This window comes from Lontra canadensis, unplaced genomic scaffold (genome assembly GCF_010015895.1).
Source record: "Lontra canadensis isolate GAN:19392208 unplaced genomic scaffold, GSC_riverotter_1.0 scaffold103, whole genome shotgun sequence".
NCBI lineage: Eukaryota > Metazoa > Chordata > Mammalia > Carnivora > Mustelidae > Lontra > Lontra canadensis.
Window position 1 is genome coordinate 1,128,785 of NW_022631097.1, and position 14,678 is coordinate 1,143,462.

Sequence of the window (14,678 nt, forward strand, 5' to 3'; positions counted from 1 at the left end):
AGGGAATTGGTGTGTTGGCCATAACAAAGAACTTTGTCTTTCTTAAATAAATTTAAAGAACCTAATTATTTTAAAAAAACAGGCTAACATTGCATTTTTTACCTAAAAGTGAAAATTGTCTTATTTTTAAAAAAATATCCATTGAAGGTCACACAGTTCTAGAGAATGAATGATTTCTCCTGCTTTGTCAATAGTTAGGACAGATTCACTTGGATCCTTTCAGATTAAGACTAGTAAACATAATGATAATAACATAATTTGTCTATAGTCTTAAACTTTTGTGTGTTCGCTCCAAATGACCTAGAAACCAGATACTCATTAACACCAGGAAGTAATAAAAATTAGAGGCAAAAATAAAATGTTTCTTTTTGTTTCCTCTGTAGGGTTCAGCACCACCCCCCTCTCCAACACCTAACAAAGAAATGAAGAACAAAGCCGTTCTTTGCAAACCTTTAACAATGACAAAAGCTACTTACTGTAAACCTCATATGCAGACCAAATCTTGTCAGACAGGTAATTTAGGAAAATTTGAGTTACATGCTTCCCTATACTTAATACCTCTTTTATTGAAAACGCATGTTTTTCTCAAATAATAGACTATGGAATGTGTTTGGTTACTTTGTCATTTTCTGTTGATTTTGCTGATCTAAGTTTAGACATTACCCTGAGAATACAGCATATTATTTAAAATAATTAATGAAAATCAATCTCTGTTAAAGGCTCAGAGTATATATTATGTCATAAATGAAAAAGCGCTCTATCCAAAATTTCCTTGGGGCTGAGATTCCCTAAAGTTAGAGTGATCTCTGAAAAATCGTCTCTGTAAATGTGACCTGTTGTGTTAACAATTCTGTTTCCTTGTCAGAATGAGATGGTATCATTCAATTATATATTTTTTATGAGATTTTAAATGTATTCTAATTGTTTGATTAGATAAATCTTTTTACAGGGAATATGAGGGGAAAATGATAGGCTGTCTGGAACTGCATAATGTTTCTAAGGGACATTTTCTTTGTATTAAGAAAAAGGCCTAAATTCTGTTTTTCTCTCTTCATTTAAACAGTTACTGTATTTAGTTTCATTTTTACCTTATCTTATTTTGTGAAAACCAGAAATTTCTCTTAAAAAGGAAGTGAGGCACTTAAATTCTTTTGTTACCAAATTGTTTTAACATTGAGTAACTATGTGTGTTACTTAACATTGCTCCTTAAACACATTTTGTATTTTCAGATGATAATTGGAAGACAGAATATGTTCCAGTGCCTATCCCTGTGCCTGTGTATATCCCAGTACCTATGCACATGTACAGTCAGAATATTCCTGTTCCTACTACAGTTCCTGTTCCTGTAAGTCGGATTTTAACTTTTTTTTTTTTTTTTTTTTTTCTCCATTTTGGAGTTTATCAGGCAGTAGGTGGGAGAAGAATGTTGTAATTCCTACCTTAGTGAAGTAGTAGAACAGGGTTTGAGTCTTTGCCTTCACCAGTTAACTTAGGTTTGGTTGAATCTGTCAGTGTTTGCTTTGTGTTTAACAAGCATATGTTCATCTTTAAAGGTGAAGTTCGGCAAATATCCGTGTCTGCTTTATGCATATATATAGTGTTTTATGTTTGAGTTCATTTTAGAGAAAAATATTGGTGAAGTTGTAAGGTTTAAAACTGAAACACGGAATAGAATTTCATATGAATTATCACTACATTATTTTGTCCTAAATCACTTGCATTAAAGACACTGTGCCAGGGCTTAACTATCATAGTCCCCTGGGGGACAAAGTTGTCTCAAAATTATTTTTCTTTAATTTTTATTTCAAAAAGTAGCTGCTTATATTCTGGGCTTTCTTTGTTACAGTTGACAACTTAGTTTTGGTATGTGTTTTTTCCAAAGCTTTTATCCAGTATGGTATTATAAAGAAGATCATGTGTCAGAATAATTTTTAATCTGGCAAATTTCATTCATTCATTCATTCATTCATTCATTTATTTATTTATGGGAGAGAGTGCAAGGAAGAGCAGGAGGGAAGGGGAGAAAGGCAGAACGAGAGGGAGAAGAAGGCTCCTTGCTGAGCAGAAAGTCCGATATGGGGCTGGATTCCAGGACCCTGGGACCATGGCCTGAGACGAGGCAGATGTTTAACCAACTGAGCCACCTAGGTGCTACCCTCCCTTCTGCCCCCCACCTTTTTAAGATTTTATTTTTGAGAGGTCTCCACACCCAACATGGTGCTCCAACTTCAAATTCAAAGATCAGGAGTCCCACACTCCACTGACTGTACCAGCCAGACACCCCTGGAAAATTTATCTTCTAATGTTGAGTAAACCTAACAGTTAATACTTTGGTTAATAGGTGCCGGTTCCTGTTTTTCTGCCTGCCTCATTGGGTAGCAGTGAGAAGATCCCTGTAGTGGCTGAGGAGCTAAAAAGCAAAGTTTCTTCAGATCCTCTTGATACAGAGTTGCTTACAATGACAGATATGATGACTGAAGATGAGGGCAAAACAGAAGCTGCCAACATCAACAGTGAGTTGCAGTATATTTCACTCTGTCATTAAGTGTATCACTGGTTTTCAGTAAGTGTTATAATTATTATAGTATGTTGCCGGGACATATCATTATGTTTCAACTTGATATGGGAGTTGTTGGCGGGGGGGGGGGAGCATTGCAACAAAAATGTATTTTTGTTTTAAGAGATCAGTACTCTATCTAGCCACGTGCTCTTTTAATGCCATGCCCAGTTTTAAGCAGGAATTTGTACAATTTGTATGGTTCCGATTTTAATTGTGACAGGATTTGACTTACAAGATCAACTCAGCGATTCCTGTTTTAATGTACTAGCTCAGACACAAAAATAACTTATTATCGTTAATAATGATCTGAACTTTTATTTTGTAATGGTTAGCCCCAGTTTTGTTTTGTTGGTTATACTTAATAATTTGCATTATCTACTAGGATTTATCCTGTCTTCTTTTAAGGCATGTTTGCCAAATGGCATAGCGTAGGTAAGTTATAGATGATTCTCTTAAGAGTATTTATTCCTACCCTCACTCCTCTGGTCACACGTAGGGGTCCCTTTTCAACCATGAGCTGCCTAGTTCCCATTACCCTAGAGGATAACAGAAACATAACAAATTCTATGTATTTCATAGTATGACAGTGTTTGTGGAGGTCTCTTTGTTACAAATTAATGTAGTGGCTTGCGACCAGTGGTTTTATTTGTTGTTTAATGAAGTGAAATGGGAAATGTTAGTGTGAATCTCATCAAAAGGATACTGTTTTGTGAAACTTTTGTTTCCTGTGTCTGTGTCTGTCTGTCTTTCTGTAGCCTATCACCACCTTGAAATGGATAAAATGCGTATCTTACTGTGTGTTACCATATAAAAATGATTGAAAACAACTGATCAAAACATTAGAAAGCAGTTGTAATTGAATGATACAGAAAACCTAGGTCACAATTCAAAGAGTATTGAAAATCCACCCTCATTAGTTTATTTTTGACAAGAGATTGCTTTTAGAAATACTCTGCCTACCAGAGTTGGTTTACTATCAAAGCATGCCTATTAACTTTTGAAAAAGAGCAGTCAGAAACCTAAAGGATTAAGTTTCTGTGTCTTCATGATTATCTAACAATTATAAAATTTACAAGAGTTTACATTTCAAGATGGCTATATACCTTTTCTTTTTGTGACATATTAATATATTCTTGTTTTATGTTTACATAAATGACTTCCTTTGCCAGATTAAATATAGGTACTGTTAAGGTTCTTCTATTTTGATATCTAATGATACTGTGAATTGATTACAGGTGTAATTATTGAAACAGACATAATTGGTTCTGATCTCTTGAAGAACTCTGACCCAGAGACACAGTCTAATATGCCTGATGTACCATATGAACCAGATTTGGATATCGAAATAGATTTCCCCAGAGGTACTCAAAATGCTATTTTATTCTTTAAGTGTGAACTACAGTTATGGAATTTAGTTATGATCATTAATCCTTTAATGTTCATGTTCTTGCCTTTACTGCTTATATTTATCTTTTTTTTTTTTTTAACTCAAAACTCAACAGTTAATTTCTGAAATAAGGCATAGGATTGAATTGAAGTGACTTAAAGATAATTTCTTAGAGCCTAAAAAGATACTTTCTCAAAGTAATTAATTATAGAAAACTTGTAGACCGAGAAAGGGATAAAGAAGTGGTTGTTTCTTTGTTAAATAAAATGCTGATAGTATTTTTCATAAGACTTTTAAAAAAATTAAGTTCACCTTCAAAGGGAAAAATTATTTGCAGGTCTTTTGTTATAAAAGAAACGTGTTCTAGTTTTCATTATTTTCTTAATGTATTGATGGCTAATAAGCACACCCAATAGAACGTAAAGCATTTTATTTTGAGAAAGATTTGATATGTTGAAACAGATTTGTACTGAGACCATTTAGATCTTAAAATTGAATTTCAGGTTGTAATAGCTTTTCTGATTTTATACATTTCCGTGAAAATTTCATGTTATTCATTATACGTATGTTTTCTTTAAGGGTCTAAATAGGTTTTATCAGAACTCTATAGACCTTTTCTTTTCACCCTCCCTGCAGCATAGGTTATCTCCATATATAGGTACTTGTTTATATTCTGTGATTAGTTCTTTGTTGGCTGTGTTTATGTACTGTAAACCTGTGCTGTTATATTTATAAATAAAAATTCTTCTCATTTGATTGCCAGCTGCTGAAGAGCTTGATATGGAAAATGAATTTTTATTACCGCCTGTTTTTGGAGAAGAATATGAGGAACAGCCTAGACCTCGATCTAAAAAAAAGGTATGAATTAATAGTATTTTTGCATTAACTACTGTCTCTGTAGTGTTAGCTCTTTTTTTTTAAAGTTTTTTAAGATTTTATTTATTTATTTGACAGAGAGAGAGAGATCACAAGTAGGCAGAGAGGCAGGCAGAGACAGAGAGACGGGGAAGCAGGCTCCCTGCTGAACAGAGAGCCCGATGCGGAACTTGATTCTGGGACCCTGGGATCATGACCTGAGCTGAAGGCAGAGGCTTTAATCCACTGAGCCACGCAGGCGCCCCATGTAGTGTTAACTCTTTAGGGATGGAGCAAGGACATAGTGATCCACAGTTGTGCCTGAGGCTATGGGAAGACTTTTTTCCCCTAGATTTAAAAAGGCTTTAAGAGTTAGTCTTTATTACTTCATTTCTAAGTAATAAAAAGGTCTCAGATTTACTTGTAACTTTATAGAAGACTGAATATTTTTGTCATTTAATTTTCCTTTATAATTTTATCCTGACAAAGGTTGACATTGTTGCTGAGAAAGTAAACTCAATTCTTGACAAGAATTAAGGCTATTTTCTAGTGATCTGTTTTTTTCTGCTATTATTTGCAACTTAAAGCAGGATCAAAAGAAAAAGTATGACTTTCACAAATTTCCCCACAAAGAAAGAAAAAACTGAAAAAGGAGTGAGTACTTGCGGTAGGATGAAGTTGGTTTCCTGTTTGACACCATACAAAAATTAACTCAAAATGGGTAATAGACCTAAATGTAAGAACTAAAATTACGAAACTCTTAAAACATACGCCCACATCATTTTACCTTGGGTTAGGCATAGTTCTTCGATATGACACCAAAAGTACAAGAAGTAGCAGGAAAAAAATAGGTGAATTAGGTGTACTACATCAAAATTTAAAACTTTTATGCAGTAAATAATGCCATCACAACAGCATAAGGAGCTTGAGTGGTCATTCTCCATATGTTGGAATTACTGGAAAGTTCAATTTCTCCTTACATTAATATTTAGAATCCTTTTCAGATTATTTACTAATTGTGTCTTATATTTAATTGTTTCCTTATCAGAGACTCTCACAGCAGAAGTTAAAATGGTTTTGTTATACAAGATGGTTTATGTAGAAATATGACATTCCTGGAGGTATATTTCAAGAAACTATTCTCAGATTCTAGAATACCAATCAATTCTAAGCATATAAATATATTTCTCTTGATGTGCATTTGTTGAGAGATGGCCTACATAAAGTCATGAAATAATAACAGGTTTTTTTACAAAAAGATTTTACAGTGGTGTTTTACTAATAGGGAGCCAAAAGAAAAGCTGTATCAGGATACCAGTCTCATGATGATAGTTCTGACAATTCAGAATGCACCTTCCCTTTCAAATATACATATGGTGTAAATGCATGGAAACACTGGGTCAAAACTAGGCAACTTGATGAAGATCTTCTGGTATTAGATGAGCTAAAATCTCGTAAGTGTTCTGATTTTGTTTCTTCTACATTGTATTTCAAATCAAGATTTTTGTTATTAACTACCTTTACTTAAAAAAAATGAATGTAGCTTACAATATTTTAAGTACATTTAAGTAGCTTTCATTTTACTTTATTTATATAGTATATAGTTTTTATACAGTATAAATTCTTATATTCTTATGTAGTTCTTATATAGTATAAATTAATTTCAGAAAGTTTCTTAATCTTAAGAGTAAATAATAATTACTAAGTTTTTCCTCTCTTTTTAGCTAAATCAGTAAAGTTAAAAGAGGATCTGCTGTCTCACACCACAGCTGAGCTTAACTATGGGTTAGCCCATTTTGTCAATGAGATCCGACGGCCAAATGGAGAGAGTTATGCACCTGACAGCATCTATTATCTTTGCCTTGGAATACAGGAGGTTTGTAATTTGATGGCTACGTTTGACTATAATTGGTTGTTGTGGTAGTTTTGGAAAAGAAAAATGTTAATGTTTCAAGAATATTAAGGGCAGCTTTATGGAACATAATGATATCTTGACTTGCTAAGGCATGAAAGAATTTACTGTATTTGCAAATACTAGGGTATTATAAAGGATTTTCTTAGCTACTTTGTATATAGGTCTGTTATAAAGATGTATGTTTCTAAAAATCCTCAAGTTCTCCAAAACTATTGTACCATAACCAAAAAGAATTTATGTGAAAAATGGAGTTATGGTCAGATGACTTGAAACTCCTGCATCTTTTGTAATGGATCTAATGAAGCTGTATATTTGTTACCATATATAATAATTAGGATGGCTTCATTTCCTTCTTAAAATTGCAAATAAATGAATTAACATCTTGGGGCATGACCATATATGTATATATAGATCCATACTGACATATGTGTAAACAGAAAACTGGGTTCCTTTGCAAATGGGTTCCTGTTTGAATTTCATACTTCTTATGTTTTTAAATTGTTAAATAGGGTATTTACTCATTAATTCTTCTGAATCATCTTATAAAAGGAGATCGTTCTTTGGGTTTTTAGATAAGTGTAAACCACATGTCTGTGAAACATGAGTGAGCCTATTTTCCATAATAAACATAAAGATCAACTTGTAATTTTGAACAAATTGTTCGGGTTTGAGCCCAGGATCTTGTTTGATATCCTGTGTATTTTTTGCTGTGGTAGATGATAGAAGGTAGAGGGTTTTTTTGGTGTGGTGTTTTTTCTTTTTTTTCCTTTTAATGTAGAGTTTTGTTTATAGGCCCAGATTCAATGTTGTACTGCTAACAGTTGGTAGAAAATGAAATAGATTACTCAGAAAATTAGAATTGTCTTAATTGTATTTTACTTACGTTTTCTTTAGGATAGAAATTTGCCCAAGATTATGTAAGTGGTAGTGGGGAATTAACACATGGCTATAAATTACTATCTGTTCAAAGGCCATCACATATTTTACAGTAACAACCTAAATATATAGTAGATTTTACTTTTTTTTATTCTTTGTATATTTATATGTACCTTGAGCTTCATGTTTAGATGGCGATAATAGGTCTACCATTCCAAATCCCCAAACTCCTGAAAACTAAAGATTTTACCCTTTAGCTTTTCACAAAAACTAATTTGACAGTAAAACATAACTTGAAGAGTTGTGAAGTTACTTTTTATTACACTTTGTTTGATTATCCATAGAATATTAACTTTCTGATTCACTAAAGGATTGCTAATGTTTCTAAACAAATACAGTGTACTTCCTTAGAATACTCTAGGATTATAATGTAAGTATATACATGCCCTGTATTTCCTCTGTAAAATTCAAAAAATTAAGAATTCTAAAACATTTGGACTCCATGGTTCTAACTCAGCGTTTGTAGACCTATATATGTTTCCCCCTTTTTTATTAAACCTCATAGTAAGAAAGAGTAAAAATAGCAGGTGCTAGGTGTAGGTGAAAACATCTCAGTAAGCATCAGAATAAGTTACTTATTACATATAAATCCTCTTCAGAGAAATAGGATCTGGGTCTTACTCTTAGTGTCTTGTACCATGCTGTCCATATGGTAGGCACTCATTGACCTGTATAATTGTCAATGACTAGTACACAATAGACCTATCTATCTAGTTTTCCATTGCTTTTTACTGTGTGTACTTATTTAAGATGGTGGAACAACCTTTTTTTAAAATAAATGTTTATATCATCATCTTAGAAATGTTCTGTTGTCTAGATCAATCATTTATAAAAATGTTGAAGAGCACACTAGGGTTCTGCCAGATTAACTCAGCAGGAAGGAAAGAGGTTGAGGTCTAGGCTCTTATTAGTGTTTTTTTTTTTTTTTTCTTAAAACTTTTTAAAAATTCAAATTAGTTCACATATAATGTATTATTAGGTTCAGGGATAGAATTTAGTGATTCATTAGTTATATATAACATCCACTGCTCATTGCATCAAAAAAGACAATCTCCTCCTTAATGCCTATCACCCAGTTACCCCATAACCCCATGTACCTCCCCTCCAGCAACTCTGTTTTGCCTATATTTGAGTCCCTTATGGTTTGCTTCCCTCTGTTTTGATCTTACTTTATTTTTCCTTCCCATCCTCTGTGTTCATCTGTTTTGTTTCTTAAATTCCACATATGAGTGAAATCATAACAGTATTTATCTTTCTCTGACTGACTTATTTCACTTAGCATAATATACTTTAGGTCCTACCACATTGTTGCAAATGACAAGATTTCATTCTTTTTTTTATTTTTTATTTTTTTAAGATTTTATTTATCTATTTGACAGAGATCACAAGTGGGCAGAGAGGCAGGCAGAGGGAGAGGGAGAAGCAGGCTCCCCGCTGAGCAGGGAGAGCCTGATGTGGGGCTCGATCCCAGGACCCCGGGATCACGACCTGAGCCGAAGGCTCACCCACTGAGCCACCCAGGCGCCCCTCATTCTTTTTGATGACCGAGTAATATTCCATTGTGTGTGTGTGTGTGTGTGTGTGTGTGTGCGCGCGCGCGCGCGCTTGCACACCACATCTTTATCCATATTTTGACTATTGTAGATAGTGCTGCTATATGTAATTGGAGTGCATGTGCCCCTTCAAATCACTATTTTTATATCCTTTGGAAAAATACCTAGTAGTGCAATTGCTAGGTTTTAGGGTAGTTCTATTTTTAACTTTTTGAGGATCCTCCATTACTGTTTTCCAGAGTGTCTGCACCAGTTTGCTTTTCCAAACTAAGAGGGTTCCCAGACTGAGAGGGTTCCCCTTTCTTCACATCCTTGTCAACATATGTTGTTTTCTGAGTTGTTCATTTTAGCCATTCTGACAGGTGTGAGGTGGTATCTCATTGTGGTTTTGATTTGTGTTTCCCTGATGATGAACGATGTGAATTTTTTTGTGTGTCTGTCAGCCATTTGTATGTCTTTTTTGGAGAAAAGTCTTTCTTGGCTGGATTAATTGTTCTTTGGTTGTTGAGTTTGACAACTTCTTTATAGATTTTGGATACTACCCTTAATCTGATATGTCATTTGCAAATAACTTCTCCCATTCTGTGGGTTCCCTTTTAGTTTTGTTGATTGTTTCTTTTTCTGTGCAGAACATTTTATCTTGATGAAGTCCCAATAGTTCATTTTTGCTTTTGTTTCCCTTGCCTCTGAGATGTGTCTAGTAAGAAGTTCCTACAGCTCATGTCAGAGACATTGCTGCCATGCTGTCTTCTAGGATTTTGTTGGATTCCTGTCTCACATTTAGCTTTCTTCATCCATTTTGAATTTATTTTTTGTGTGGTGTAAGAAAGTTGTCCAGTTTCATTCTTCTGCATGTGGGTGTCCAGTTTTCCCAATTACCATTTGTTGAAGAGATTGCCTTTTACAGTTGAGGGTATGTTTCTGGGTTCTCTATTTTGTTCCACTGATCTGTAAGTCAGTTTTTGTGCCAGTCCCGTACTGTCTTGATGACAGCTTTATTTTTTTAAGATTTTATTTATTTGAGAGAGCGAGTGAGCATGACCAGAGGGACAGAGGGAGAAGCAGACTCCCCGCTTAGCAGAGAGCCCGATGCAGAACTAGATGCCAGGACTCTGGGATCATGACCTGAGCTGACGGCAGACACTTAACCACCTGAGCCACCCAGGCTCCCCTGATTACAGCTTTAATAGTACAGCTCGAAATCCAGTTGTGATGCCTTTGGTTTTCTTTTTCAACATTACTTAGGCTATTTGGGGTCTTTTCTGGCTCCATAACTTTTAGAATTGTTTGTTCCAGCTCTGAGAAAAATTCTGGTGTTTGATAGGGGTTGTACTGAATGTGTAGATTGCTTTGGGTAGCATAGACATTTTAATAATACTTGTTCTTCTGATCCATAAGCATGGGATGTTTTTCCATTTCTTTGTGTCTTCCTCAATTTCTTTCATAAGTGTTCTATAGTTTTCAGGGTATAGACCCTTTACCTGTTTGATTAGGCATTGCCTAGGTATTTTATGGTTTTTTGTAATGGGGATCAATTCCTTGATTTCTCTTTTTGCTGCTTCATTATTGGTATATAGAAATCCTACAGATTTCTGTGCATTGATTTTATATCTTGCCACTTTTCTGAATTCCTATATCAATTCTAGCAATTTTTTGGTGGAGTCTTTCAGGTTTTCTGCAGAGTGTCATGTTGTATGTGAAAAGTGAAAGTTTGAGTTCTTCCTTGCTGATTAGGTTGTATTTTATTTCTTTTTCTTGTGTGATTGCTGAGGCTAGAACTTCCAGTATTTTGTTGAACAATAGTGCTGAGAGTGGACATCCCTGCCATGTTCCTGACCTTAGGGGAAAAGCTCTCAGTTTTTTCCCATTGAAAATTTTTCACAGATGGCTTTTGTGATATTGAGGTATGTACACTCTATCCCTACACTGTGAAGAGTTTTGATCAAGAAAGGATGCTATACTTTGTCAAATGCTTTTTCTGCATCTATTGAGAATATCATAGGATTCTTGTCCTTTTCTTTGATTAATGTAGTATATGATTGATTGATTTGTGGATGTTGAAGCAACCTTGTAGCTCATGAATAAATCCCACTTGGTCATGGTGAATAATCCTTTTAATGTACTGTTGGATCCTATTAGCTAGTATTTTGGTGAGTATTTTTGCATCCCTGTTTATCAGGGATATTGGTCTGTAATTCTCCTTTTTGGTGGGGTCTTTGTCTGGTATTGGGATCAAGGCAATGCTAGCCTCATAAAATGAGTTTGGAAGTTTTCCTTCCCTTTCTATTTTTTGGAACAGTTTCAGGAGAATAGGTATTAATTCTTCTTTAAATATTCCCCTGGGAAGCCATCTGGCCCTGTGATGGCTAGTATCCAGAATCTATAAAGAACTTTCCTTGTTGCTTGGGAGATTTTTTGATTACTGATTCCAATTCTTTGCTGGTTATGGTTCTGTTCTGATATTCTGTTTCTTCCTTTTTCAGTTTTGGTAGTTTATATGTTTCTAAGAATTTATCCATTTCTTCCAGATTACCTAATTTGTTGGTATATAATTGCTCATAATATTCCCTTACATATATTTGTTTGTATTTCTATGGTGTTGGTTGTGAGCTTTTCTCTTTCATTTATGATTTTATTCATTTGGATCCTTTCTTTTTTCTTTTTGATAAGAAAAAAACTTATCTTTTTGCTAAGTCTGGCAAAGGAATTATCAGTTTTGTTAATTCTTTAAAAGAACAAGTTCTAGTTTCGTTCATCTGTTTTTTTTTTTTTAAGATTTAATTTAGTTATTTGACAGAGATCACAAGTAGGCAGAGGCAGGCAGAGAGAGATAGACAGAGGGAGGGAGGCAGGCTCCCTGCTGAGCAGAGAGCCCAACGCGGGGCTTGATCCCAGGACTCTGGGATCATGACCCGAGCCAAAGGCAGAGGCTTTAACCCATTGAGCCACCCAGGCGCTCCAGTCGTTCATCTGTTCCACTGTTCTTTTGATTACTCTGTCATTTATTTCTGCTCTGATCTCTATTATTTCCCTTGTGCTGGATTTAGGTTTTATTTGCTGTTCTTTTTCCCGCTCCTTTAGGTATAAGGTTAGGAGGTTGTATATTTGAGACTTTTCTTGCTTCTTGAGAAAGGCCTGTATTGCTATATCCTTCCCTCTTAGGACCATCTTTGCTGCATCCCAAAGGTTTTGGACTGTGGTGTTTTCAGTTTCATTTGCTTCCATTTTTTTTTTATTGTTCTTTAAGTTCGTGGTTTACCTATTCATTCTTTAATAGGAAGTTCTTTAATTTCCATGTATTTGTGCTCTTTACAAATATTTTCTTGTAATTGACTTCAAGTTTCATAGCATTGTGGTCTGAAAGTATGCATGGTGTGATCTCTGTCTTTTTATACTTGTTGAGACCTGATATGTGACACCCAGTATGTGATCTCTTCTGGAGAATGTTCAATGTGCACTCAAAAAGAATGTGTATTCTCCTTCTCTAGTATAAAATGTTATGAATATATCTGTAAAGTCCATTTGGTCCATTTAGTCATTTAAAGCCCTTGTTTCTCATTGGTCTGCTTAGGTTATCTGTCCATTGCTGTGAGTGGGGTGTTAAAGTCTCCTACTGTTGTTATATTAGTATCGTTGAGTTCTTTATTATTCATTGTTTTTTTTTTTAATAATGTTTTTTAAGATTTTATTTATTTATTTGACAGAGAGTTCACAGATAGCAAGAGGAAGACAGAGAGAGAATGGGAGAAGCAGGCTCCCTGCGGAGCAGGAGCCTGATGCGGGGCTTGATCCCAGGACCCTGAGACCATGACCTGAGCTGAAGGTTGAGGTTTAACCCACTGAGCCATCCAGGCGCCCTATTATTACTTGGTTCATATATTCAGCTGCTCCCAAGTTGGGGGCATACATATTTGCAGTTGTTAGATCTTGTTGAATGAACCCCTTTATTATGCTCTAGTGTCTTTTTTTATCTCTTATGGTTTAAAATCTAGTTTGTCTGATATATAGGGATATAGGAATGGCTACTACAGCTTTTTTTTTTTTTTAATTTTTATTTTTTATAAAAATATATTTTTATCCCCAGGGATACAGGTCTGTGAATCGCCAGGTTTACTCACTTCACAGCACTCCCCATAGCACATACCCTCCCCAATGTCCATAACCCCACCCCCCTCTCCCAATCCCCCTCCCCCGAGCAACCCTCAGTTTGTTTTGTGAGATTAAGAGTCACTTACAGTTTGTCTCCCTCCCAATCCCATCTTGTTTCATTTACTCTTCTCCTACCGCCTTAACCCCTCATGTTACATCTCCTCTCCCTCATATCAGGGAGATCATATGATAGTTGTCTTTCTCTGATTGACTTATTTCGCTAAGCATGATACTCTCTAGTTCCATACACGTCGTCGCAAATGGCAAGATTTCATTTCTTTTAATGGCTGCATAGTATTCCATTGTGTATATATACCACGTCGTCTTTATCCATTCGTCTGTTGATGGACATCTAGGTTCTTTCCATAGTTTGACTATTGTAGACATTGCTGCTATAAACATTCGGGTGTATGTGCCCCTTCGGATCACTACGTTTGTATCTTCAGGGTAAATACCCAGCAGTGCAATTGCTGGGTCATAGGGTAGTTCTATTTTCAACATTTTGAGGAACCTCCATGCTGTTTTCCAGAGTGGTTGCACCAGCTTGCATTCCCACCAACAGTGTAGGAGGGTTCCCCTCTCTCTGCATCCTCGCCAGCATCTGTCATTTCCTGACTTGTTAATTTTAGCCATTCTGACTGGTGTGAGGGTGATATCTCATTGTGGTTTTGATTTGTATTTCCCTGATGCCGAGTGATATGGAGCACTTTTTCATGTGTCTGTTGGCCATCTGGATGTCTTCTTTGCAGAAATGTCTGTTCATGTCTTCTGCCCATTTCTTGATTGGATTGTTTGTTCTTTGGGTGTTGAGTTTGCTAAGTTCTTTATACATTTTGGACACCAGCCCTTTATGTGATATGTCGTTTGCAAATATCTTCTCCCATTCTGTCAGTTGTCTTTTGGTTTTGTTAACTGTTTCCTTTGCTGTGCAAAAAGCTTTTGATCTTGATAAAATCCCAATAGTTCATTTTTGCCCTTGCTTCCCTTGCCTTTGGCGATGTTCCTAGGAAGATGTTGCTGCGGCTGAGGTCGAAGAGGTTGCTACCTGTGTTCTCCTCAAGGATTTTGATGGATTCCTTTCTCACATTGAGGTCCTTCATCCATTTTGAGTCTGTTTTCGTGTGTGGTGTAAGGAAATGATCCAATTTCATTTTTCTGCGTGTGGCTGTCCAATTTTCCCAACACTATTTATTGAAGCGGCTGTCTTTTTTCCATTGGACATTCTTTCCTGCTTTGTCGAAGATTAGTTGACCATAGAGTTGAGGGTCTATTTCTGGGCTCTCTATTCTGTTCCATTGATCTGTGTGTCTGTTTTTGTGCCA

The 14,678-nt window shown here is 35.5% G+C and overlaps 1 protein-coding gene across 1 annotated transcript in view; it reads left to right on the top strand.

The window, feature by feature from the left end:
• Positions 1 to 14,678, top strand: part of ZMYM2 (zinc finger MYM-type containing 2) — an 86,884-nt gene that overhangs the window by 50,692 nt on the left and 21,514 nt on the right. The window contains 7 exon segments of the mRNA XM_032838272.1: positions 384 to 513; positions 1,231 to 1,346; positions 2,343 to 2,514; positions 3,797 to 3,922; positions 4,712 to 4,806; positions 6,089 to 6,257; positions 6,528 to 6,679. Of these exon segments, the coding sequence (XP_032694163.1) occupies positions 384 to 513; positions 1,231 to 1,346; positions 2,343 to 2,514; positions 3,797 to 3,922; positions 4,712 to 4,806; positions 6,089 to 6,257; positions 6,528 to 6,679 (960 nt within the window).